Source organism: Myotis myotis, unplaced genomic scaffold (assembly GCF_014108235.1).
Source record: "Myotis myotis isolate mMyoMyo1 unplaced genomic scaffold, mMyoMyo1.p scaffold_m19_p_14, whole genome shotgun sequence".
NCBI classification, from domain to species: domain Eukaryota; kingdom Metazoa; phylum Chordata; class Mammalia; order Chiroptera; family Vespertilionidae; genus Myotis; species Myotis myotis.
The window spans coordinates 53,642,704-53,668,593 of record NW_023416318.1 but is presented as its reverse complement, the minus strand read 5'-3'; the positions used below and the strand labels follow the sequence as shown (position 1 = coordinate 53,668,593).

General features: G+C 50.4%; 1 protein-coding gene across 4 annotated transcripts; it reads left to right on the top strand.

The window, feature by feature from the left end:
• Positions 1-11: 11 nt before the first annotated feature.
• CPSF3 (cleavage and polyadenylation specific factor 3) lies at positions 12-22,418 on the top strand. 4 transcript variants are annotated; one of them, XM_036335406.1, is made up of 17 exons: positions 12-191; positions 2,357-2,420; positions 3,908-4,005; positions 4,594-4,722; positions 5,921-6,098; positions 7,730-7,819; positions 8,345-8,495; positions 9,590-9,765; positions 10,719-10,877; positions 12,014-12,160; positions 12,774-13,035; positions 14,107-14,205; positions 15,174-15,268; positions 16,181-16,268; positions 18,889-18,958; positions 20,138-20,217; positions 21,851-22,418. In XM_036335406.1, the coding sequence occupies exons 1-17, from the start codon at positions 142-144 to the stop codon at positions 21,862-21,864; spliced, it is 1,950 nt and encodes a 649-aa protein (XP_036191299.1). In that variant the 5' UTR covers positions 12-141; the 3' UTR covers positions 21,865-22,418. The 4 variants fall into 4 exon arrangements, with proteins under 4 accessions (XP_036191299.1, XP_036191298.1, XP_036191300.1 ...); XM_036335404.1 differs by having other exon boundaries at positions 13-191; positions 20,121-20,217; XM_036335405.1 differs by lacking the exon at positions 18,889-18,958.
• Positions 22,419-25,890: the final 3,472 nt, after the last annotated feature.

The following is a 25,890-nucleotide window of genomic DNA, read 5'->3' as shown; positions in this document are numbered from 1 at the left end:
GAGGAGCCTAGCACCGCGGGCGCCGGAGCGCCGGAAGTTGTGCTCTCCGTGGTTGGGGTTCTTCCTACCTTGGTTCCCGTAGCTCCGCTTCCGATGTAGAAAGGCTGTTCCCCAGCTCAGCGTCGCCGTCGGACTTGCGCGATGTCTGCGATCCCCGCGGAGGAGAGCGACCAGCTGCTGATCCGGCCCCTGTAAGGGACCAGCGAGAGGCGGGAGGGTAACGGGATGGCTGGCCGCCTCCGTCCCCCCACTCGAGCTGGCGGCGGCGGCTGCTGGAGGGGCTGGGGGAACTGTAGGTCGGGAGGGGCCTGCTGGCTGGAATGGGATCGTGCTTTTCTCCCATCTTAGGGGGGAGTGTTGGAACTGGGGGTCGGGGGTGGCCTATCGGGGCGCTGGGCGCTGTCATACACGCGGGGAGGTGGCAGCCCCTGAGGGACTGGTGCTGCCGCCGCCGGCGGGCCGAGGTGGGGACCGGGTAGGGCTGTGGCGGTGCGAGGCGGAGCGCAGTCTGCTTAGGACCTCCAGGACTTGACATTTGCCAAACGCGAGAGAGGGGGATGATTCGGGATTTGGTCTGCGTCCCGCGCGGAGCTCAGACCCCCGGGGGTGAGGGGGTGGAGAGCGGAGAGGAGGAGAAGCGGGGTGCGGGGACAGAACCCCGCCCCGGGTGTACCTGAGCGGCCGGTCTTCTGTGCAGAAGCGCTGGACGGACCTGGAGCGCTGCTTGGAGAGGGAGGCGGGATGCGGAGAGCTTACGCTGCAGGGGGGCAGTTTGAATCCGCAGATATGTGTCCTGTTAGCTATTAGCACTACTGGGGTGCATGCATTTTTTCAAAAGGCTGAAAGTATCTACTTAACATGTATCCACACGGACTTGTTGAGCGCCTCGTGGGAAAATAATACAAGTCTCACCCACTCGGGCACACCTGCCAGCTCCTCGTGTGCCCACTGCCAGCTGCCAGGCACCCCACTGGGCACTGGGGTACAGATAAGCGAGCGGGCCAAGGTCCCCGAAGTCACCCTTTTGGAGGGAATTGCAGCGCGAAATAGAAAAGTACCGGCGAGCTGGTTTGGGACCACGGGAGACGGTGACTCTGCAGTCAGCCCTGAAACCCGACCCTGTTGCTTCCTGGGCGGAGTAACTGTCACTGAGTGCATGGTCACTGTTGTCATAACTACAGCAGGCATGGCAGCCGAGCGCCATGGAGCATGGGAAGGGGGAGAGGGTGCTTTCTCAGCATCCTGGGAGAGGCGCGAGCTGAGCCTTAAAGAAGGAGTAGGGATTGCAGGCAGGTAAAGGGTGCTCCAGCCGCAGGAAGTGGCACGGGGGGAAATGAGAGTGGTCGCAGTTTGGGGCCACTTTCCTCCTGGCCACGGATGGAAGATTAGCGGATGAGACGGGCGAGGCTAGCATGGCCCATCTTATGAAGGGTCTTGTACTCCTTCTAAGGAGTTTGGCCTTTATCATCAGGTACAGGGATTTTAAGCAGGGTGGGGATCCGGTGGGAATGAGGTTTGGGGAAGGTTGAAGACTGCTGCTGGCAGCCGTGTAGCAGATACATAACAGGATGGGGTAAGTGGCGGGAATCTAGGTTGAAATCCACGTAACCCACGTGGTAGGCAGTAAGAGCTTGGAATGAGATGAGCAGCAGACATTGGAGAGAAATAGGTTTGAGAGAGTAAGGAAGTGGGACCTGTAGTTCTGTATAACGATGAGATGTGGGGAAGGAAGGGAGCTAAGAGGAGTGTTAGGATGACGCAGATTCCTAGTTGGAGGGCTGCAAAACGGCCAAGGAGTATGGGCGGCGGCGGGGGGGCGGGGGCTGGAGTAAGTTTCGGGGTTTTGTTCTATAACAGCATCAAATATACTGAAATAAGGTGAAAGGAAGGGGCCTGAGGTTCACAGGTGTAAGAAGTTATGTCAGTTTAACCTCGTTGGTAAATGCATATCATGATCTTCAGTGAAAGAATGTTGCAGTGCTTCCAGGTTTATACTTAAGTGCTGATTCTAAAAGTATTATTAAATGATCTGTGTTCCTGCTAGCTGCATTCTCAGTGCATCATCATAACCCTCACATTCAGGGGTGAACTTTAGCCTTTGGGCTTCTCGAGTCTGTTCCACCTTCTCACAATTTTAACAGCTGCGCAGTCCCTGCGCTCCCAGAGGCCGCTCCTCTCTCCCCGCTCTCCCCGCTCTCCCGCACCCGGCGCTGTCCTTGCCTACCCTTATGACTTTGTGGGACTCTCACCTGCCTCAGTGAGATGTCATCAGGTGGGCACAGTGTAAGTTTAAAAAAGTTGAAATTCGTTGGGCTTGATTTTGATTGTTTTTATTTCTCCTCTTGAATGTTTACAGGGGAGCTGGCCAAGAAGTAGGACGATCATGTATTATTCTGGAGTTCAAAGGAAGAAAAATAATGGTAATTATTATTCTGTGGTCTGGTGAACAACATGGCTCTGTCCAACTTGGATGTTAGGGCTTTTCTAGTACAGCAGTTACCTGTTTAGCTCCCAGGAAAATTTCTTAGTTGGTATATGTAGTCTGTGCTATAAAATGTTAATGCAAAAAACTAACACAAGTTAGTAATTTGACAAAACATTACGTAAACTGAGAAGACATATTCTACGACATAAAATTGTCCACCAGATCTCCTGAACTATTGCTTACAAAGTCCCTCTTCCACTCTCCGAGGGTCTAGCCATCCTAACCGCCCCACCCCGGGTGGAAGACCCCGGGACACGCACAGAGCTCCAGCCACACCTGTGCACTGTGGCGCCAGAGCCTGGTTTGGCAGCTTCTATGCCCACATTAGCATTAAGGCCACGCGCCTTGGGCAGGGCAGCCTGCTTCTCTAAGCCCATCTCCTTATCTGGAAGGTAGTGGGGTTCGAAGAAATGGTTGCCGTGGTCCTCATTCGAAAGGCCGTTCCATGGCTCATGTTCCTTCAGTTCCACTTCTCTGCCTCTCCCAGTCCTAAAAGACTGGGGACCTGTCACACATAGTCGTCTTTTTAGTCATTTATTGTGTTAATTTTGTAGAAATTGATAGAATTTGGTAGAAACAGCCCCAAAGTGAGTATATAACTCATTAATGACCGACTCTTAATAAGTTGTTCCCAGAGACCTTAACATACTTATATTGCACTGATTGGGAAAGGTTCCCATTTCTAATAATTGACCTGGAGATCAATAAGGTCTGGTAGTAAATCTATAAACTTTTAAAATGCCCACCATCTTCTGACATCAAAGTTCTTGAGAAAAAGAGTTTATTCACTGTTAGAGTGACTATAAAAACTAGTTGGGAAGAGGATGTCTTGTGTTTTTTGTCCTGTGACCCTAAATGTGAGCTATATTTTAGATTTAATGGGAAGTTAGAACTTTTAGTAGTAGCATATTTCCCATTTTCTGTATATATATAAAACCTTCAGCAACTGGTTGACCGTTTGACTGGTCGCTATGATGCGCACTGACCACCAGGGGGCAGACGCTCAACACAGGACTGACGGGTGCCAGATGCCAGCGCTTCTGCTGCAGCAGCGCGAGCCTCTCCCGCCTCTGGGGCAGTGCTACCGAGCTGCAGAGGCAGGTGCTGCAGGCCCCAAGCTCGGGGCCCCTCCCCAGCCGCCTGCCGCTTCGTGCACTACCACATCCCTCGGGCTGTCGGACTGCCGGTTTCCCAGATTGCAGTTGCGAGAGGGCGCAGGCCAGGCTGAGGGACCCCACTGGTGCACAAATCTGTGCTCCGGGCCTCTAGGATTTAATAGGAATTATCTTCCCAAATGCTATATGCAAATGCTATATGTAGAGTCCATTTTGGTTATGAGTGTGACGGATCAGTTGTCTATTCAACGGATGAATTTTAATAAAACGCAGAGGACATTATGATCTTTTTGTCTGTCTCTTTCAGTTGGACTGTGGGATCCACCCTGGCCTGGAAGGAATGGACGCTCTTCCTTATATCGACTTAATTGACCCGGCTGAGATTGACCTCCTGCTCATTAGTCAGTAAGTTTTTCCTTATTAATGACACTGTTTTCCTAGACATTTACTATAAAAGTCATGCTTTACCAGACGCTAAGATTCTGACGTTTAAGAGTCTTTTCTACCAGGAAGCATGTTGCAGACGTCTGAGTGTCAGACAGCACTCTGCTGTCACCGCGGCTTAGGGAAGTTCCTGGGAGGCTGTCCTCCCGCTGGAGCAGTGAGGAAGAGAGCGTGCGCCTTGCATCGCGGTACAACTGGAGGCCAGGAGAGCCCTCCCCGGCCTCCTGAGGTCACGGTCTGAACTTCATTCACAAACAGCGACGTGTGGGCACTGTGCCCTGCGGTGCTTGTTACGTCGGCTGCCGGCAGGAGGTCTGGGTGTATTCTTCCGTCTCTCATTGTCACTGATCAAGTATTTTGATGTTTGAAAATACATTTAGTATCTTTTTCTGACACAGGACTAGCTGCATTATTTCTCCCTCCCCGTGGTGCCCTAAAGTGTCAGTGTGTGACTGTTAACATGAACTTCTCTGTGAGTCCGCAGCAGTTTCATTCGTGTATGTGATGGGTAATATTTTAAGAAGTGACAGGATCTCTTTCATTCTTCAGCTTCCATTTGGATCACTGTGGCGCTCTGCCCTGGTTTCTACAGAAGACGAGTTTCAAAGGAAGGACGTTCATGACTCACGCTACTAAAGCTATCTACAGGTGGCTCCTTTCAGATTACGTCAAAGTCAGGTAAATGGCTCTGTTAGACTCTATAACATGTGGCTCAAGGTATGGACCATTTTGGTTTTTGAAACGAGACACTTTTTATTCACCAGGATGTTGTTAATTTAGTCATTCAGAAACAACCCGTCAGATCCCATTGAGTACCCAGCACTTCTGGCCTTAAAGTCCTTACATAGTTCTAACATTCTTTTAACTCTTTGTAATTTAGGTGAATTATAAGGTATAACAACAGTATTCTATAAATGTTAATTAACACCGAATACGTTATACAGTGGCATATACTGCAATCTTATTTTAGATTATTTGATCAAAGCAAATCGACTACCTTAAATGAAAATTTTCCTTGGGGAAGTTTTTCCAGTTGCAAGAGGAAAACTTCTCTTATCAGAAAGGTTGTGGCGTTTCTGTGATCCCTACAGCACAGATGATTAGCCTTCAGAAGGTTACTGTTTAATGTGTCTGTTCCAAGCGTTGAAGGTGCCGTTTGTTATTCTTCATATGTAAATACAAAAGAAGGGAAGAGCTATCCTTAGCAGTAAATATACTAGTTAACACTTTAATGCAGGCACAGTCCTCAGTTCTTAACATGGTTACTCATTTAACCTTCATATGAGCCTCATGGCGTCGGTTCTGTTATGAATCCCATTCTACAGATGAAAAATGTACGGTGATCGGCGTAGAGAGGTTCGGTAGTTTGCCTACGGTGGCCACAGTAAGAGGCAAAGCTGGGACTGAGACCCAGCAGACCGGCTCCAGAGTCTGTGTCCTTCACCACTACTCTCTCTTGCTGTTTTGGAAGTTCATTGGCATAATTTTCAGAAGAAAAGGGACGCTAAACTTTGTAGAGAAATCTTTTCACGTCACTGTGTCAGGATCTCGTCCTGGGTCGGTGTGTGTGAGTGAGTTTCTCTCAGGCGCGGTGGGATAGAACAAAGGTTGAGAAGTGCTTTTCTAAAGAGGACTTGGCCTTAGTTGACTGTGTGCTGTGCTTGAAATTGTGCTTCCTAGTTGTACACACTAAAATTTTTATTATAACTGCAGAGCAAAAATATACACAAGATGGCAAAGACATTCTAGATAATATAATCCCTATGACATAATTTGAAGAAATAACTTCATGGATATGCCATCCATAGTTTCTTTGAGTTCAAAGGCTTTTTAAAATCTTGCCCTTCATTCTTGTTGTTGGATCATAAAAATGTAGCAACATATCGGCGGACGACATGCTCTACACCGAGACCGACCTGGAAGAGAGCATGGACAAAATCGAGACCATCAACTTCCATGAAGTCAAGGAGGTCGCGGGAATCAAGTTTTGGTGTTACCACGCGGGCCACGTGCTCGGCGCTGCCATGTTCATGATTGAGATCGCGGGCGTGAAGGTACCCCCGGCCCTATCTGCTGCCCCCCGGCCCTGTCCGCTGCCCCCCGGCCCTGTCCGCTTCCCCCCCGGCCCTGTCCGCTTCCTCCCCACGAGAAATCAGCGCAAAGCTAATGCCACCAGGTGCTGCTGGAGAGCATTCCCCAAGACTCGCCGTGTCCAAGCCCTGGAACCTGAGATAAAATTCAGTCCATACTTTTCCCGCTGAAGCGTCATAGTTCATACCCCCAGGCCAGTACTTCTGTGGGGAGAGGGAGGACAGAGTGAAATGAGCCGCTGAGCGTGACGTCCCCTCCCACTTCCAGAGGGCCAGCTCCTTGGCGTCCCTGGGAAACTGCCCAGGAGGAGCTCTGTGTACGTGACGGGCAGCGGCACTTGCCCTCTGTGCCCTGTGGGTCTAGGGCTCCCACACAGGCCTGGGGAGTGAGGGCTGCTCACAGGCTCTGCGCGGCCGTCCTGCATGGAAGGACTCGGGCAGTCTCGAGCTTGTGGGAACGTGGGATGCTAGTTGGTGTCGAGACTGACATGAGAGCAGCAGTTCTTTCTTTAAAAAACAAAATATCGCCAAGACCGGTTTGGCTCAGTGGATAGAGCGTCGGCCTGCGGACTGAGGGGTCCCGGGTTCGATTCCGGTCGGGGGCATGTGCCTGGGTTGCGGGCACATCCCCAGTAGATGTGCAGGAGGCAGCTGGTCGATGTTTCTCTCTCATCAATGTTTCTGGCTCTCTGTCCCTCTCCCTTCCTCTCTGTAGAAAATCAATAAAATATATTTAAAAAAATAAAAAAATATATTTCTTAAATTGATTTCAGAGAGAAAAGGAGAGGGAGAGAAAGATAGAAACATCAATGAGAGTCATTGATTGGCTGCCTCCGGCACGCCCCCTACTGAGGATTGACCACACAACCTGGGCATGTACCCTGACTAGGAATCCAACCGTGACCTGGTTCATGGGTTGATGCTCACCAATGAGCCACACCGGCCGGGCTAGCAGTGGTTCATAACTCTGGCTGCACATGAGAATCCGGGAGCTTTTGAAAAATACCCATTGAACCCCCCCCTTTTTTTTAGTTTTCTCGGTGATCTTTATGTGCAGCCAAAGTTGAGAAGTGATGTTCTAGAGTAATATTGTCCTGAATTTTCAGCTGCTCATATAGTATTTGAAGTTTTTACACATTGAGTTATCCTATATGTGTCTAAATCATTTTTTCTTGCTGTTTGCTCAAAGGCACAGAAAATAGCACAAATGCAGATCTAAATTCTCATTTGAAATTTGATGCACACCCTCCAATTATTTTTATCTCCCATTTTTTATGGTTTTCCCATATTCCTCAGTAGACTTCTTTCTCATTCTGCCCTTTTTCTCTAAGATGTTCGGAGCATTTCTCAAGTTTGCTAAGATACAGGTTCTCTTTGTGGGAGGATTCTGGGAGTAATCATTCCCATTAGTTAGATTCACTAATTGAAACGCTGGGTGGTCTGTGACCAACTCAGTTAGACACAGCATGGCATCTCAGTGTTATCCGTTGTGGGCTGTTCTATTTATTTCCACTTCAGATTTTAGGAGCTGAATGTATTTAGTAGTAAAATGAAACCTTCCAAAACCCTAACCTTCTGGCTTTCTCTTTTCACAGCTTTTGTACACAGGTGACTTCTCAAGACAAGAAGACAGACACCTAATGGCCGCTGAGATCCCAAACATCAAGCCTGACATCCTTATCATTGTGAGTACGGTGCGCGGGGTTGGCGTTAGGATGATGTAAGCCGTTAGGATGGTGGAAGCCGTTAGGATGGTGGAAGCCGTTAGGATAATTTTTCCTAGTGGGGAAGAAATACTGCAGTCTAATTTTTATAATATGTGGTTGGATAGAAATGTACCTTTTTTTGGTATAAGATTTAATTTTCTGACTTCCCTTTGTAGTGCAGCTCCACTTCCTTGCTGTTAAATATATCAGCTCTAGTCTAAAGTCAGGGAGACTAGGATACCGCCTAAACGTTTCTGTCTAGGTGAATTACCTGCATTTTTAGACTATTTCCTAATTCCATTTCTAAAGAATTTTTACTACGTAGCCAGGTCTTAGTTCTAACGTTCTTATCTGTTCTTTCAAGTGGTATTATAACAATACATGTCCAAGTAAGTGGCATGTTAATGGAGAAATGAATCCCTTTGCTTCGCCTCTCATGGATGTTTAGCTTTTGTATTCTTTGGAATCGTCGGTCTTGTCTCACCCGTCTGATGTGTCACTTAGGAATCGACGTACGGGACCCACATCCACGAGAAGCGGGAAGAGCGAGAGGCGCGGTTCTGCAACACGGTCCACGACATTGTGAACAGAGGCGGCCGGGGCCTCATCCCTGTCTTTGCTCTCGGGCGGGCTCAGGAGCTGCTCCTGATTCTAGGTGCGCCTTTCGTTTTCCCTGGGAGATTCTCAGAACCTGGAGGGCCTGGCCTTGGACAGGTCATTCTTCTTTTCTGGGCTCCATTTCTGCATTTAAAGTAGGGATCGGGCCAGGGTTAGGGTTAGGGTTAGCAGAGAGGAACAGTGGCTGGCCTGCTCCTGTGAGCATAAGGGGCGTGCCTTTCTGGTTGCCGTCAGCCTCGGACGGCAAGAATGTGCTGCCCTTTGGCCCACCGGTTCCACTTCTGGGAAGTAAATGAGATGCACAGAAAACCTGCCAGTAAGGGTGGAATCATTTTAGCACTTTTAAAGGAATATGTCAGTAAATACCACATAATAGAAAAAAAGTCACTTTACATGTATTCACACAATGTTAAGGGGACCAAAAAATAGAGTGCAGCCTGCCCAGCGTGGCTCAGTGGCTGAGCATCGACCTTTGAACCAGGAGGTCATGGTTCGATTCCCGGTCAGACTACATGCCCAGGTTGCAAGCTCAATCCCCAGTTTGGGGTGTGCAGGGGGCAGCCAATCAGTGATTCTCTCACTGATGTTTCTGTTTCTCCTCCCTTCCTCTCTGAAATCAATCAAAAATTTTTTTAAGAGGTGGTTTTCAAAAATAATAATAGTAATAATAGGGTTCAAAACAGTATGTACTCTGACCCTAGTAGATACCAATTACACAAATGACTAGAAAGGTTAACTCTGGAGAGTGCGTTGTCTGCTTTTCTCCGTTTTCTAAATACGTCTGTGAGCGTGTGTGACTGTGGGGAGAGGCAGGCACAGTGAGTGTCACTGTGGGGTATGTGTGGGTTTGACGGTCCCGTCAAAGCCAAACGCTCTGTGATTCCTTGGGGAACGCAGTCTTCCTCAGCATCAGTGACGGGTGCCCTGGATGTCTGCCGCGTCCTGTGAGGAGCTGAGAGCATTGCGTCTCAGTAAGAGCAGGCTCATTCTTGACCTCTTTAAAATATGCTTATGTGCTTTAATTTATTTCTTGATTGTCTGAATTTTTTAAATTAATTGTACAGATCACTTATTACTTGAGCTATCTACCCCACGTAACAAAATGATATTTGTCTCATAAAATCTCTCCAGACGAGTACTGGCAGAACCACCCAGAACTCCATGATATTCCAATATACTACGCATCATCTTTGGCCAAGAAGTGTATGGCCGTGTACCAGACATACGTGAACGCCATGAACGACAAAATCCGCAAGCAGATCAACATCAATAATCCCTTTGTTTTCAAACACATTAGTAACCTTAAGGTGAGAGCTGGCGGAGGGCGGAGAGGGTGGCTAAGGCACCAGGAGGTCAGCGGGGGCAGAGAGGCCTGGCCTTCGTTCTGGCCGAGCCTCACCACGTCCTACCTTTTCCCCAGCAGCCGTCACTGTTCTGAGTGGAATCAGTAACAGAGCAGCTGGCATTTTTTTTTGCCACTTGCTCCAAGTCCCCATACAGTGTCACTGTTTACTGTTGCTGAGTAACTCGGACCTTTTTGTCACAGAAATAAAAAGTCCTGACGAGGCAAATATCTTGTGTTGTTATGTATTACATTTTTCTGTTCTTACTCAAACCTAATCATCTTTTTGATGATTGGCATTATAAATTCCATATGTGAACATTTTCGTGTTTACTTTTCTAGAGCATTCAATAAAGTCTAATTTTCTTTCATTAAAGTGTATATATTGTTTCATCCAAACTAATGCTCTAATCATAAAATAACACCCCACGTCATTCCGATTATAAGTGGCCTTCCAATTATAAATAAGCTCTGTTCATAAGTCATTAAATTTTAGGTTAGTTTTTTAGTAAGTAGAGCCAAGTTTTCCCTAGAAACAGTGTTACTTTCTAGGCCAGCTCAAAATATCCATGAGGCCTGAGAGCTGGCGTCTGGGGAGCCCTAGAGCCTGCTCTGGTGAAGAGGAGCCCAGCTGACTTCCTTCACGGGCTGCCTCCGTGAGGCGCTGAAGTGACTGCCCTTGAGCTGCCAGCACAGGCTTTGAAGGTCAATGTGAACTGAGTGCTGTTTCTCATTGTTGTCTTTCATTCCTAGTCCGAATGGTCAGGAACTTAGAAATTGGACTGACTGTGTATTAGTCTTGTCAAGACCCTTTCACTCGTGTAATCACCTTTTTTCACCTTTTTGTTATTTATTAAATAAGGGAAGCTTGGTCAGAGCCTGGCGTTTAAATGCTCTTTCCCTCCCTTTCCCTCGCAGAGCATGGACCATTTTGACGACATCGGGCCCAGCGTGGTGATGGCTTCCCCGGGCATGATGCAGAGCGGCCTGTCCAGGGAGCTCTTCGAGAGCTGGTGCACGGACAAGAGGAACGGCGTCATCATCGCCGGCTACTGTGTGGAGGGCACTCTGGCCAAGGTCAGTCACCGCTGAGCACACGCAGAGGGGCAGTGCCCGCCCAGGGCTCCCCACTGAGGCGGCTCTTCAGTGTGGGTTTTAACGCTTCTAAATGGGATGGAACTGGTCAGCTGGAGCTGTTCGTGAGGCTGAGTTAATGCGGGCACTGAGTGGCCTGAGCTGCCCCCAGGCGGCTGGAGGCACATTCAAGCTCCAGGAGCACCCTCTGGTGCAGGAAAATAGTGGGAAGGAACCCGTTGGGGACAGACATGGATCCGTAGCTGAGGGAGACGCGGTTCACTCACAGGTGTCCGCTCACAGGCTGTGCGTGTGTTCGGGCTGATGGCCCCCTTCCTGTTGCTGTAACGTGACGGATGTGAGCTCTCAGGGATCAGACGGGTGTGCAGGGCTTCAGGGGCAATTTCTGCGCATCCAAGCGTCTTGTTCCCTCACCTCCTTACTGTTCGCTTCTGTTTTATTTCCTAAGTACATTGATTCCGTTTTGCTTATTTTTATTACTTTGTCTTATTCTGTGAATCATTCAGACAATGAAAGCTGTGCATTTAAAATAAATTTTTAGCCCGAGCCAGTTTGGCTCAGAGGATAGAGTGTCAGCCTGCGAACTGAAGGGTCTCAGGTTCGATTCCGGTCAAGGGCATGTCCCCAGCTTGCGGACTTGATTCCCAGTGAGGGGCGTGCAGGAGGCAGCTGATTGATGATTCCCTCATCATTGGTGTTTCTATTTCTTTCTCCCTCTGCCTTCCTCTCTGAAATCAATAAAAATATATTTTAAAAACTAGATTTTCAGAATAGTAATGCATCCATCCTTTATGTAAACCCTCTTCACTGGAAAGCTTCTCTCTAGAGCAAGAGAAGAGTTGAGAAGGCAGGTTTCCTTTCTAATCCTGAGTTGTCGTTTCCACGTCTAGCACTCCAGCTACATTGAATTTTAATTAATCTGCTTAACTTTCTGTTAAATGTTTGCTTGATGAAGAAAATAAGTATTTGAAATTTACTAAGTTGGTAGCATTACAACAGATTTTGTGCTGAAGGTCCTAAATTCAGCATGAGTTTATGGCTGCATGAAAAGTAGAAGATGTACCTTTTCTAATTGGATTGTTTGTTTTGTTTTGTGTCTTTTTCTTTGTTTTTAACAGCACATCATGTCTGAACCTGAAGAGATCACGACCATGTCTGGACAGAAGCTTCCGTTGAAAATGTCTGTTGATTACATTTCTTTCTCCGCTCACACAGATTACCAGCAAACCAGCGAATTCATCCGCGCTTTGAAACCGCCTCACGTGGTTAGTCTGTGGGTTTCATTTAGCGCATTACAGGGGAAAGCGTACCCACTTTGCCGCAGCTGGTCCTCAAATTAGAGCCGCCTTCTGTCCGTGCAGCACAGTAAACGGAGCTGGCACTCACCTTGCACCCATCCTCCCAGTTCCCCTTTGAGGTAGACAAGCTGTGCACTTTATTTTATTTAATATATTTTTATTGATTTCAGAGAGGAAGGGAGAGGGAGAGATAGAAATATCAATGATGAGAGAATCACCGATTAGCTGCCTCCTGCACGCCCCCCACGGGGGATGGAGCCCACCACTCAGGCATGTGCCCTTGACCAGAATTGAACCTGGGGACCCTTCAGTTCATAGGTCGACACTATCCACTGAACCACACCGGCTAGGGCAAGCTGTGCACTTTAATTTCCCACGACACGGGCACCTGCTCAGACCTACCAACCCCAGACCCACTGTTCCTTCTCTTACTTTCTGCTGCCTCCCCAGTGGCATCAGCGCGCCAGTTTGTGCGCGGTAAACTCTCCCTTTGGTGTGTTTAACTGACTCCGGTTCACAGAAAGGCCGTGGTTTCTGACTAAGGACTCTCCCTCTGCTCTTTCACACGCATTTCCTGCAGATTTTAGTCCATGGAGAACAGAACGAAATGGCCCGATTGAAAGCAGCCCTGATTCGAGAATATGAAGATAATGACGAAGTTCACATAGAGGTTCATAATCCTCGGAACACAGAAGCTGTGACCTTGAACTTCAGAGGGGAAAAACTAGCCAAGGTCATGGGCTTTTTAGCAGACAAAAAGCCAGAGCAAGGCCAGCGGGTCTCGGGGATCCTTGTCAAGAGAAACTTTAATTATCACATTCTTTCTCCTTGCGACCTGTCCAGTAAGTGCACTGTTCAATGTCAGGTACAGTTCGATTTTAGCACTGAGGGAAAAGTCTATGAAAACTTGTCTTCCCTGGTGGCCACCTTTCAAATAACAGCCAAATAATAAAACGGAAAGAGGTGGAAGTTAACCCAGTTCATTTTATGGGGGAAATACAAACCTTCCCTGAATGTGGACATTTAAATTCTTAGTGAAGCAGCTCTTGCCTTAATGGAGACGTGGGTTTGCCTCTAAGACGCAGTGACTGCTGCTGACGGGGCAGGGCTCCCCTCCCACCGCGGAGCCAGTCGTTTTCTCTCCGGAAGGAATGTTGGCCCCCCCAGGCACGCTGATTTTTCTGGCCTGTAGTTTTATGTTGCTTCTGGGCCTTCGTGGCCTGCGCCTGTGCAGATGCTAAGCCAGCGTGGCTTTTGCAGTCACGGTGGTATGTCCAAGTGCTCATAAACTTGTGTAAGCTCTGAGCGCTTAATGCGGGGATGAGGAATCTGTGCGCAGGTGGGACCGGGTCAGCTTGCAGGCCGTCCGGCCGTCCTTCCTTCAGCAGTCGGGGAGCGCTTACCCGCGCCTGGCCCTGGCCGGGTGCTGGGGCTGGAGGGCCCAGGTTCACGCAGAAGCACCGTCCCCGCCCCGGAAGCGCTGCCCAAGGAGAGAAGCGCTTTCCAGAGCGAGTCCCAGTGTCGGGCAATGACGCCGAGGTGCCCAGCCAGCATGTGGGAGACAGTGGGCCTTGGTGTGCCAGGGGAAAGGCTGTGCCAGTCAGGCGCCTGTGTGCCAGGAGGTACCCAGCCCGAGCAGTGGCGGGCAGCTGGTCTGCTGGCTTGGAGCAGTGTAGGGACCTGATGTGTTCAGGACAGCGGGGTGCCTTCTTAGGGCTGGAGCCTGAACTTCCGAGGGGTTAGCAGTGGGTCAGGGAAGTGAGGAGGGGACACACTAAGGAGCACCTTGTGGCTTGAAGAACGTGCTCTCGGTTGCTTTTACTTCTCTTGTCTTTACTCCTAGGATGTTTGCAAATTGTATTTGTGGGACTAGTATTGTTTCTAAAGTGTATTTATTCTCATTTCCTCTTCAGATTACACTGACCTGGCCATGAGCACTGTGAAGCAGACCCAAGCCATTCCCTATACTGGGCCCTTTAATTTGCTCTATTACCAGCTACAGAAACTGACAGGTGTGTATATTGATTGACAGTCGCTTGTTTTTTGTTTTGTAAAGTAATGATGTATCTAGGAAAGGATATGATTTCATTTTGGTAATTGTCCCAGATTAGCACAAATTTTATTTGTACTTTGTCATACCACATTTAGGTGAAGCTTAAAAATGTAGTCATTACTCATCAGCTTTTTAAAATCCCATTATACCTTTTATCTTCAGTCCACTTAAAATTTTAAAAATATTGGTAGTCTTTGCTCCTTGGGTTTAAAATCTACTTTAGTTTACTTACCCAAATTTTATCTATTTCTTTCTCGGTTCAGTGATACTGTTTCTTGTCCCACTAGTACCCTGTACTCAGCAGGTCTTATAAGAGCACATGACCAGTGGGCAGAGGCCAGTGAAAGAGGAAAACCTATTCTGTTCCTGTTAGACCATTGTCAGCGAGGGCCTGCGTAGCAGCAACGAGGGGCAGTAATGAGTTAAAGGAAAGAGACGCTCGTAGGCAAGAATGTGTCTATTAACACGTTCCCTGCCCCTCGTGGGGTGGAAACCCTTCCCACCTCAGAGCCTCACAGCAGGAAACCAGCAGCCTCACCTTAGCCGCAGAGCTGCCTGTGGGCTGCGTAACCTGTGAAGACAGAAGGTAGCGGGGCTGTCGGGGCTGAGTAGCCTCGTGGTAGATGTTAAGGTGCTAGTGGCCGATCTCTGCACAAACACAGACGTTTGCTGCTGGTGAGATATTAATGTCCAGGGTAAATCCATCCTAGCTCTATGGGCTTTTATAATCCATACTGAGACCTTTCAGTTACTGTGAGCAGTTAATACAGAACTTACTTAGCTATTCAAATCTGCCTACACCGATACAATATTAATTTTTTTCATTATGTGTCAGCTTTATTTCAGCTGTCTCTATAAACAAATGAATAATTATGCCTCTGACAGATGATCAGGAAATTATGTACATCTTATAATTCTTTCTTTCAGGTGATGTAGAAGAATTAGAAATTCAAGAAAAACCTGCTTTGAAAGTGTTCAAAAATATTACTGTAATACAGGAACCAGGAATGGTGGTGTTAGAAGTAAGATGAGATTGTTTACCCAAACACGGAGGAGGAGGTTTTACGCGCTCACATGTGGAGACTTGCTTGGGGTGGTGAACACACAGTACAGCACACAGACCATGTGCTATAGAATTGTACACCTGAGACCTATTAATTTTATTAACCAACGCCCTCCCTCCCCATAAATTCCGTTTTAAGAAAAGAGTTTACATGTAATTGTAGAGAAATTAGCTTCTCAATCAGGAAAAGATTATTGGAGAGTGTAGCGTTCTTAACAAGGCCAGCTTTAAATACAACATAGCTGGGCGTGGTCTGTGTGACACAGAAACTAGCCACCAGTTAAGGCTTGGTGTTTGTGTGTGTGATGAACAGTGACAGATCTCTCATATGATCAAGTCGGAGCTGACCTTAGGGTATCCAAGCTGTCTTCAGGTATATCAGAAGGTCTTAACGTTCTCAAGATAAAAGTCTCGTCCTGTTACATTAAAACTTGTCATGCACACATCTTAAGAGAGTGGGACTGTGAACACTCAAGTACACAACATTAACATGACCCAAATCCACAAAGGCGAGAAGGCACTAACTTAGGTAAATGTGGTTCCCACTGGTAGGATTTTAAATTCCTGCTGGTGGAATCGGGAACCCAGACACCAGATGACGCTGATGGTTGATTTTGATGGGTTGGCATCGAAGGCCAAAGCAGTTCTTTTTCAAATGAACCCGGGAACGGAGGGACCTCGGGCGGCCCTTGGCTGTTTCCCTGCCGCGGGGCTGTAGGTAGTGTTTGCAGGCTTTCCAGCTACAGGCCAGCTGTTTCGCTTTCACACATTATTCTAAACAAATAAAAAAGATCTGTCGCTGGTCCCACTGCAGTCCTGTGACGGAGGGTCGGCCCGCTTTGCCCTCCTGACTCTGCCTTTTGCTCCGCAGTGGCTCGCTAACCCTGCCAACGACATGTACGCAGACACCGTGACAACCGTGGTCCTCGAGGTGCAGTCAAACCCGAAAATCAGGAAAGGTACAGAACCCTCCATCTTCTTTCTGCTAGCACTTCACTTTATCGTCAGTCCTTCCATTTCTGTGGTGTTTTGAGCTGAAAAGCAGAAAAGAGAATGCTAAGGTGCTTGAATTGGTTTTTTCATTCCTGTAACCTTGACGGCACTAAATACACGCATAACAGTGCATGTCACTAATATTTTCCTGCTCCTGTGCCCGGTCTTTGTTTGTGCTGTGAAATCTGGTGGCACTTAACTCTAAGATAAAATCTCTTAGTGGCAGTCCCTTTAAAAACACTGTAATCGGAAGTTTCACAATATCGCGTTAGCCAGCGTGTCTAACAGGAAAACGGGCTGCTGTGTCGTGATTCACAGAAACTTGTAGAATAGAACGGAATCTCCTGTCGTTGGCCCAGGAGCAGTTTTCAGCCCGGGAAACAGCAGTGCGCGTATCTCCGCGCTGTGTCTACGGTCGGGCTGTTTTAGACATAGCGGGCATCCGGCAGCCCTCCTGCCGCTGGGGAAGGGGGGGCCGGGGCTCTCCGGGAGGCTGCCAGCCCCCGGCACGTGCAGCAGGCCTGGTCCTCTGAGGAGCACTTCTCTTCCTCAATATTAAAATGAAGCAGTCGCAGTTCTCTGATTTCAGGAGAAAAAGAAGCTTAGCTGACCTTCATGATCATCTTCTTGGGACTAGCCAAATCTATTATGAAACAAATGCCTAAACAAATCTAAAGTGTTCAAGTTCCTGGTAAGCATTTGCTTTGAGTAATAGTCGTCATAACAATTATAATTAGGGCTCCACTTGGTCGTTTGTTTGGTTGAGTTACTAGGGGTAATGGTGCCCGTGTGCTGTGCCGTGAGGGAGCCGAGCGGTCAGCACAGAACTCCCCGCCCTGGGCTGCCCCGCGTGTGCGTGTGCCAGTCCCTCCCCGCCCCCCGGCGCAGGCACACCCTGACGGAGCAGTGGGAAAGCCGCTGCCAGCTCGCTCCTCTTGCTTCACATTTCTCTTCTCTTAGATAAAAATAGAGGACAAGGTCGGGTGACCCTACAAAGGGCAGAATAGCTAGTGGAGCAAAGGCTGGGGGGAGAGGGGCGGGTTGAGTGCCGGAACGGGAGGGCAGGTTAAGCCCAGGGTTTGGGCAGCACACCCTTCAGTGCCGGCGCCCAGGCCGCTGGGAACACGGCTCCTGTGGCTTCGATCTGTTCTTGTCAGATCCAGCCTCCCGAATGGAACTGTGTTCTGTCTGCCAAGGTTGCTTTCCGTCCCTTATAGTCGATAACCCTTTTGTAAATGAAGTCTGTTTTGTGATAGAATGGTGATGTTTTGTCCGATATCTGTATACTTTTCTGAAGAATGGAATTTCCCTGCAAAGATGGCATTTTCCCAGGCCAGTGAGATGCTGGTAGTCTTCAGCTCAGTGTCCGAGTCCCTAGGGTTCCTCCTGCTGACGGGGAGGAGCCCGACATGCTGCCCTGAGGCTGCTGGTCTGATGGGGCGCCACCTGGTGACTGTGCTGAAGAACAGGCGGTGCCATGGTTGGGTTGGTCTTCATCTTGGGCATTGATCGCTCTTAAGACTCTGGTCCAGAATGCAAATGCATCTTCACTCTGACCCGGGTAGTGGGATGAACACAGGCGTGATATTCCCGGTGGTCCGTCTCCCACTGAGAACGGCTGGGTGTCTTCGAGGGCTGGCCCCGGGGCATCGGCAGAGGTCCGTGTGGACACGTTAGCATCAGCTCTTTCCGTGAGTTACGGGGTGAAACCACTGGCTGCCCTCGGTCGGTGATCGGCTGTTGGGTGGTTTCTGCCGCTTGGCGATTATGAAAGCTGCTGCGTAAGCATTCTTGTCCAGGGTTTTGTGTAAAGACACCGGCTTCTGTCGCTGTCGGGTCAGTGCCTAGCATTAGAGTTACTGGGTCGTGTGCTCACTGTTTCATTCTGTACCGTTTGCTGCGGGTGATGGCTGGGCGGCACTAGTGTGAGCCAGGGCACCCTGGAAACCAGGGCAGGTGGCTCACCTTCCTAGCCTGCCAGGTTACTTTGTTTTTGGGGAAACCTAAGTCATCTCACTGGCAAGTGATAAGTATAATCTATAATAATAAAAGAGTAATATGCTAATTAGGCCAGACATCCTTCCGGATGACCTTCCGGACGAAGTGGGGGCTGCGAGGGAAGCCGGGGTCCCAGGTGCCTGCTGGCAGCTGGGGGAAGGAGGGCCTGCTCTTACATGAATTTCGTGCATCGGGCCTCTAGTTAATTAACATTATTAAACAACGAGAGGCCCCGGCTTCGCCTGGAAGGTTGTCCGGTTGGTGGTCCGGCCGTTTGGTCGGTTTGCATATCACGCTTTTGTTATTATAGGTCACAGGTGCAGCCTGTAGAATAGAGGGCTGACTGTGTGCCCTGTAGCTAAGACCAAGGAGCGCCGAGCGGAGCCGCCATCTCCGTGTCTGTGGCCCCTTCGCAGAACGTGAGGTGCAGGGATGAAGGACCAGGCTGCCGCCACAGGGAGGTGACGCGTGGACACTGGTCACGTGGAGGATCCACAGTCAGTGGCTGACCTCTCAGAAACCGTTCTGAGTGTGGATGGGAATTCGTCCCCATGGGAACGCGGACACAAACGCTCGCTTCTCTCCCAGGTGCCGTGCAGAAGGCGTCCCAGAAGTTGGAGATGCACGTGTACAGCAAGAGGTTGGAGGTCATGCTCCAGTGAGTGGGCTCTCGCCCCGGGCGGGGGGGTGGCTCCGTCCCCCGAAGCCGCGCTCGGGCCCAGGCTCAGAAGCCCTTTGGAGCTCGGTGTCGGCTCCCGCCTGTCCGGGGACGGGAGCCCAGCAGTTCTGCTCGGCAGCTCTCGCCAGAGGCTTCCAGGAACCGAGCAGCCTGGGCTGCGGCCGTGGGCTAGCCACGCTCCCTCTGTCGGGGACGGACACGTGGCGCAGCCCTTCCCTCACAGCCAGACCCCAGTCTCGGTGCTGACCCTCCCACCCCACCTTCCACCCGGGCCCTGCCAGCACCCCCCACACACACCTGGGCGTTAGAAACAGGAACGGGAGCCACGCCCAGGCTCAGCCGCCTCAGGACTCAGGGAAGGCCTGTGCTTTGGCGCCATGTGTACATGCAGCGGTCGTGCCAGTGCTTACAGCCTCAGGGTTTGTGGGATGGGTGCACTGGCTGCTCTGACACAAACCACCAACTGATGAATGAAACCTTTTGTAACATTAACCGCTGGACGCTCACGCAGCCGGTGGCCCCGCCCTGCCAGCTGAACGCCCGTGGGCAGTGCTGATGGGGGCTGGCGTCTGGGTTTTGCAGCTTCACTGATTCTCCTCACCTGACCCACCTGCTGGTTGGCCTGCTGTTTGCAAACGTCTCTGTCACCCACGGGGACAAAAGCGGCAGTTAGTGACTGGCTGGCTCCCAGGGCACAGGCAGCGCCTGCCCAGGAGATGCCAGTGCGAGAGTCCAGCTCAGGAGGCGCCCAGAGGTGACTAAAAGGAGCAGCCAGTGGACTGGGAGCCATTTCAGCCAAGAGGCCGGGGTCTGGATCCCGGCTCCACTGGGGGCTGTAGGCCAGTCACCTGAACACGTCCTGTTAACCCCATGTGTAAGGGGCTTCTCACCAGCCTTCTTACAGGCCGAGATCATGTATGTAAGTGCCTAGCACAGTGCCTGCTGGAATAGAGCATTCTTAATAAGTGGTAGCTGTGCGTTTTACTGTTTTATTACATTAATGAAATATAGAAGGTAACGAATTAATAAGTCTATCTCAGGATTATAGATATAAGTATTCTACTTCAACACTACCAAATATATGAACCTGTGCTCACATATTATAAATGCATCCGCACTAACACTGTGCCTTTCCCTTGAGGGACATATTTGGAGAAGACTGTGTGAGTGTGAAAGACGGCTCCGCGCTCAGTGTCACCGTGGATGGGAAAACGGCGAACGTGAACTTAGAGACCCGGGTATGGCTGCGCCTGCATTTCACGACATTTAGGAAATAGAGAGAAGGCAGACTCATCTGCGGTCCCACACCTCACAGATTCACCTGTGGTCCCATGCCTGTAATAAGTTGTTTTTGTATTTTAGCAATTCCTTCCAGTTTCTTCCTATTTTTTTATTTTGTACAAGTTGTGTTTGCATTATTCTACAAGGGTGAGGCAAAATAGGTATACAGTTGTCTGTATGTCCCATATTATAACTACAAACCTGCTTCTGCCCCACCCCACATAAGAAATTGTACACTCTTGCTTTTTCACTTCTCATTGTCAGTGTTTCCAAGTTGCCGGCTGGCACCCATCCCCAGGTGTAGGTCCTAGTTATTTTATATGACCCCTTCCCCCTTGTCCCCGCTAGCCGGCCCCGCCCCGCCCCCTGCAGGGTTGTTCCGGAGATTAGAACAGTTATACTAAACAGATAACCTGTGTTTTACATTTCTTTTGCATGTTCTTTGATTATTTAGGTGCTTTGAGAAAACACTACATTTATTTTACCGCAATAGAAAAATAAACTAAGAACATAAACAAGAAAGTCTATAGAGAAGAAGTAGAAATAGCCAGGGAACAGATGAAGCCAATGTTCAGGTCCCCTGGTAACTGGAAGAAACACAGATGTGAAGAGTGAAACATGCTGTGTGCTTATGGCACAGATTGAAGGGATTGCTGTGAGCCATGATGGGGAAAGGCAGGGACACAGGTGTTCACAGGTGTTGTGTGGGGTGAGGAGGTTACAATCACGTGGAAATTCTTTCTCCAAGGCAGTTTGGTGATACGCATCAGAATCCTTAAAAACGTAAATGCCGTTATCCACAAAACCACTTCCTGGGTTTAACCAAAGAAAATAACTGGACAAGTGAGCACAGATGTATACAAGGGTGTCTACTTTAGCATTGATTATAACATGAACACAATTTCAAGAGACGTAAGTACCCAAGGGTAGGAGATAATAACGAGTGAGTGAGTCGTGCAGGGGCACCCTCGTGCGTGCAGTGCTGTATATGCAGCCAGAAAGGATGCTGGTGCCGATGGTTATGCAAATGGCCCACCTACATTAAGTGGCGAAAGGTTACACACAGAAAGTATGATAAGTCAATCCCGTTTTCATTGGAAAGAAATCTATATGCACAGCTAAAGTCTGGAAGGTTATGCACTGAAATGCTAGCAGTAGTTAACAGAATTAAGGGTGCTTTTCTTTCCTCTGTTCCTACACGAGGAATATTTGTGGTAGGATAAAAAGTATGTAAACAGGCACAGCACTTTCTGCAGAGCCTGGGGCGGGGAACCCAGCCGCCCGAGCCCCGGGCCCCGGTTCCGGCAGCACAGGGACCGGCCGTGGCCTTAACCCCAAGGCGGCCCCGCTCCCGTTCTCGGCAATAAATTTGGCCTCGTTTTGTAAAAAAAAAAAAAAAAAAAAAAAAAAAAGTATGTAAACAGCATAGAGTATTTCACAGCTGGAAAGGAACTAGATTATTACGAGGCTCATGCCCGCCCACAGGTTGCAGTGGGCAGGGCTGGGTGATCCGCTCCCCACCCCCCCCATGAGTGTTCTAGAAGAGATTCACTCATCTTCTATGTCATAATGTCTGTGCTTCGCCTGCAGACTGTCGAGTGTGAGGAAGGAAGCGAAGATGACGAGTCTCTCCGAGAAATGGTGGAGCTGGCTGCACAGAGACTGTACGAGGCCCTCACGCCGGTGCACTGAGCCCGCCGGCCTGGATGTGCTGGAACGTTCCTGTGATGCGCACGTTTACTTCTGTCACTTAAAGGAAACACATTCCTTTGTCGGGGCAGCCTGTTTACTTTGGACGTCAAACGGCTTTTATTCCGGTAGTTAGCATACCATAAAGCACCAACAAATCTGTTCATTACTTTGGAACTGCTGAATAAACCGTTTAGAATTCACTGACTCCACGTCTCGGCACGGATGCAGCTCCCAGTAAACTTTAAAAATCTGCTCACAGCGCCCTAGCCAGGCGGCTCCGATTCCCGCTGTTTGGAGCAACGTCCTGTGCACCCAAACGCTGCGGCTCCATCCCCGTCAGGGCACATCCCCAGGCTGCAGGTTCATCCCGTCAGCATGACCGATATTCTCTCCCTTCCTCTCTATCTAAAATCAATAAACACGTCCTCAGGTGAGGATTGTTCATTAAATCTTCATAGCAACTGAATCAGAATGTCTCACATTTTAAGAAAATACACAATAACTTTTATTTTCGTATTTATTTTGTGAATTGGAGTTCATTTCTCGAGATTATCACTTAAAAGTTTTGAGCCCTTTTCTACCTCTCCCCTCCTGACCCTCTTGCCAGGTTCCTTAGTGTCCACATGACAGCTTTTGGGGTTCAGTGATATTTCCTTTGTTTAATAGCCACATATTCCGTTTCAGAGGTGGGAAGATTACACTCGTTATGTCTGTAGTTTCAGGGCACTCGGGGGACAGGTGAAGTGTTTCCTATGTAAATGGTGCAGTTTCCTGAGGTAGCGGAGTTCAGACTGCAAATGGCACAGGCCATCTGGTGCTGCTGCTGAGGGAGAGGGCAGCCCGGCCGGCCGGGGTAACGGCACCCGTCGATGCAAAGGGTTTGTTCCCTCTGCAGAGGGACAGGCTGTGCGTGCGTCGCTCCTCACAGCCTAACCCGAGGTGCTCGCACTCAGTCCAGCTACAGACACCAGCCATCCAGCCACTGCATCCCGTCAGCACTGTTTAGGTCTTGGTGACTTACAAACCTGTAACCATTGACGATGCATTTCCTGCGCTTGGGTGACACGCTTCACTGTGTAAATCTTTTTATGTGAAATACATTTATTTCTGTAAGTAGCCAACTTACTTTGTCTTTGGCCCAAACCATAGGTCTAAGGGTCATATGAGATTTTCTGAAATTATAGTTAGCCCCAGCTGGTTTTGCTCAGTGGATAGAGCGTCAGCCTGCGGACTGAAGGGTTCTGGGTTCAATTCCAGTCAGGGGCGTGTGCCTAGGGTGCGGGCTGAGTCTCCAGTAGGATGTGCAGGAGCCAGCGGATCTATGAGTCTCATCATTGATGGTTTTTTTAATATATTTTACTGATTTTTTACAGAGAGGAAGGGAGAAGCATAGAGAATTAGAAACATTGATGAGAGAGAAATGATCAGCTGCCTCTTGCACACCCCCTACTGGGAATGTGCCCGCAACCAAGGTGCATGCCCTTGACCAGAATCGAACCTGGGACCCTTCAGTCCGCAGGCTGACGCTCTATCCACTGAGCCAAACCGGTTTAGGGCTCATTGATGTTTCTCTCTCTCCCTCTTCCTCTCAAATTAATAAAAATCTGTTTTTAAAAATTATAATTTAAAAAAATGATGTTTAAAAAAATTGATTTTAAAGGGAGAGAAAAATATCGATCAGTTGCCTCCTGTATGCACCCTGACTGGGGATCAAACCCAAAACCTGGATATGTACTAGTCCTTGACTGGGGATCGAACTGGTGACTCGGTGCATGGGACCGTGCTCAGCCAACTGAGCCACACTGGCCAGGCTATTATGATTTTTAAGCTACAAAACATACACGTGTAATATCTGACTGATACATACAGCAAGCAGTGAGTGTGCTTTCCGGGCCCCTTCTCCAGGGCGGCTCCTTAGTCCAACTCACTGTCTTCCCACCGCTTCCTGCTACCGCCTGGCCGCTCCCCTGTGCAGGCTGAGCTCAGACCGTGGGCCCGGCCACCCTTTTGCTGCAGGAGGGTCTTGCCTTCCATGTGGAACGGCACATCGGTGGGCTCCATAGAGCAAGCCCAGCAGCGGCTGTTTCTAAGATGCAGCCCCCCTGACCCTCAGGCTTCACTGACGAGGATGCAGTCCAAGCGCCTGGGCTGGCGGGCCCGCAGCCCAGGAGGCACACGGGAGCGCGGAGCACACCGATGCCCACGGTCAGCGTGGAAAGCGGGCGGTTGGCAGTGCGGGTCCTCAGCAGCCGCGTCTGGAGGCTCCCCGGTGACTCCGGTTGAAGCCCAGGAGCTACCAGCCTCCAGACTGGGGCGCGCTGTCACCCCACCTGCCCTCCAGCTCCAGCCGGTCTCCTGCCGGGCGCCCCGTCCAGGCCACGCCCGCTCCCCAGCCCCGGCCTCCACCGGACAGCCTGCTCCTCTGGCCTCGGGCTTCACCCCGCGGTTGAGGGGCAAGCGCTCCTCTGAGGCCCTCAGACAAGGCCCCGCCCCGGGGCTCTCCCTGGCCCCCTCGGTCTGACCACACCCCCGCCCCATATCTTACCACGGGCGACTCCAACAAGACTCCCTGCCTTCCGAGTTCTGCAGCCCCCCTGCTCCTCGGCACCCCGCTCTGCTGTGTATTCCGAGTTGAGCCCAGTCCTCCGAGTCCGCTGCCCCAGCGGCCAGCAGGGGTCCTGAGTAAGTCACCGTGGTTAATCCTCACCGGGATGTGTTGATTCTGAGTGTGTGTGTGTGTGTGTGTGTGTGTGAGTGTGTGTGTGAGTGTGTGTGTGTGGGGGGGGGGGACAGACATGGGTGAGACACATGATGAGCTGCCTCCCGACGTCACGGGGTCACGGCTGCAGCCGAGAGTGGGCTCTTGACCAGCATCAAACCCAGGATCCTTGAGTCCCTGGGCGCTAACCACTGAGCCCGCCAGGGCTGGAGGAGCGGCTTCCCAGCAGGTCAGCACCTCCGGGAAACGGGCTGTGCCAGTGAGTCCTTGGTGACGCCGCCGGTGGCCCCGCAGCCCGGAACCAGTCGGGACAGGAGCTGACGGAAGGAAAACCCAGTTTCTTCAAGACCAGAGACCATCCCAGCCTCTCAGAGCAGCAGGGGGCGGGAGGCAGGGCGGGGCCGGGGCGGGGCCGGGTGCGAGGCAGCGCGGCTGCTCCCAAAGCCCTCGCCCGCGGGTCGGCGGTCTGGTTCCAGTCGGTCCAGGTGGGTCCGAGTGAGCACACCTGCGGGAGCCAAAATGCCTGAAGGCCGGAGTCCCCTCCTCTGAGGTTAGCAGACAGCCGTGGGCAAACTACGGCCCGCGGGCCGGATGTGGCCCATTTGAAATGAATAAAACTAAAAAAAAAAAAAAAAAGACCGTACCCTTTTATGTAGTGATGTTTACTGTGAATTTATATTAGTTCACACAAACACTCCATCCATGCTTTTGTTCCGGCCCTCCGGTCCAGTTTAAGAACCCGTTGTGGCCCTCGAGTCAAAAAGTTTGCCCACCCCTGGTAGCTCCTAGGGCCCTTCAACGCACAGACGGGCCACCATTTACAGAAACGACGCTAGGAGCGCGGCGGGCGGGCTCCCGGGAGTCCCTCCGGCCGCCGGCCGTCTCGCTCATCGCCGTTTGCTGCAACATTCCAACCGGCGTCGGACGGCGGCGCCACCCCCTCTGCTGTCGGAGCTGGCTTCCAGTTGGGGAGCTAATGGGGGCCCGGTCAGAGGGCGGGCAGGGGGCTCCCCGAGGGCAGCGGCGGCCGCACTGAACCTCTCAGGCAGAACTAACGACAGCGCGCCCCGCCCCCGCCGCGCGCCCCGCCCCCTCCGGATATCCGCCCTAGCTCCGCCCATCCCTCCGCGCCCCGCCCGGATATCCGCCCTGCTCCGCCCATCCCTCCGCGCCCCGCCCGGATATCCGCCCTGCTCCGCCCCTAGCCCCGCCCCCCGCT

Bases quoted from the DNA above. Each gene is read 5' to 3' on its own strand.
- CPSF3 (XM_036335404.1), top strand. From the start codon at position 142: ATGTCTGCGATCCCCGCGGAGGAGAGCGACCAGCTGCTGATCCGGCCC. The intron at 10,878-12,013 runs GTCAGTCACCGC...TGTTTTTAACAG, and splicing joins TGGAGGGCACTCTGGCCAAG to CACATCATGTCTGAACCTGA. The intron at 13,036-14,106 runs GTAAGTGCACTG...TTTCCTCTTCAG, and splicing joins TTCTCCTTGCGACCTGTCCA to ATTACACTGACCTGGCCATG.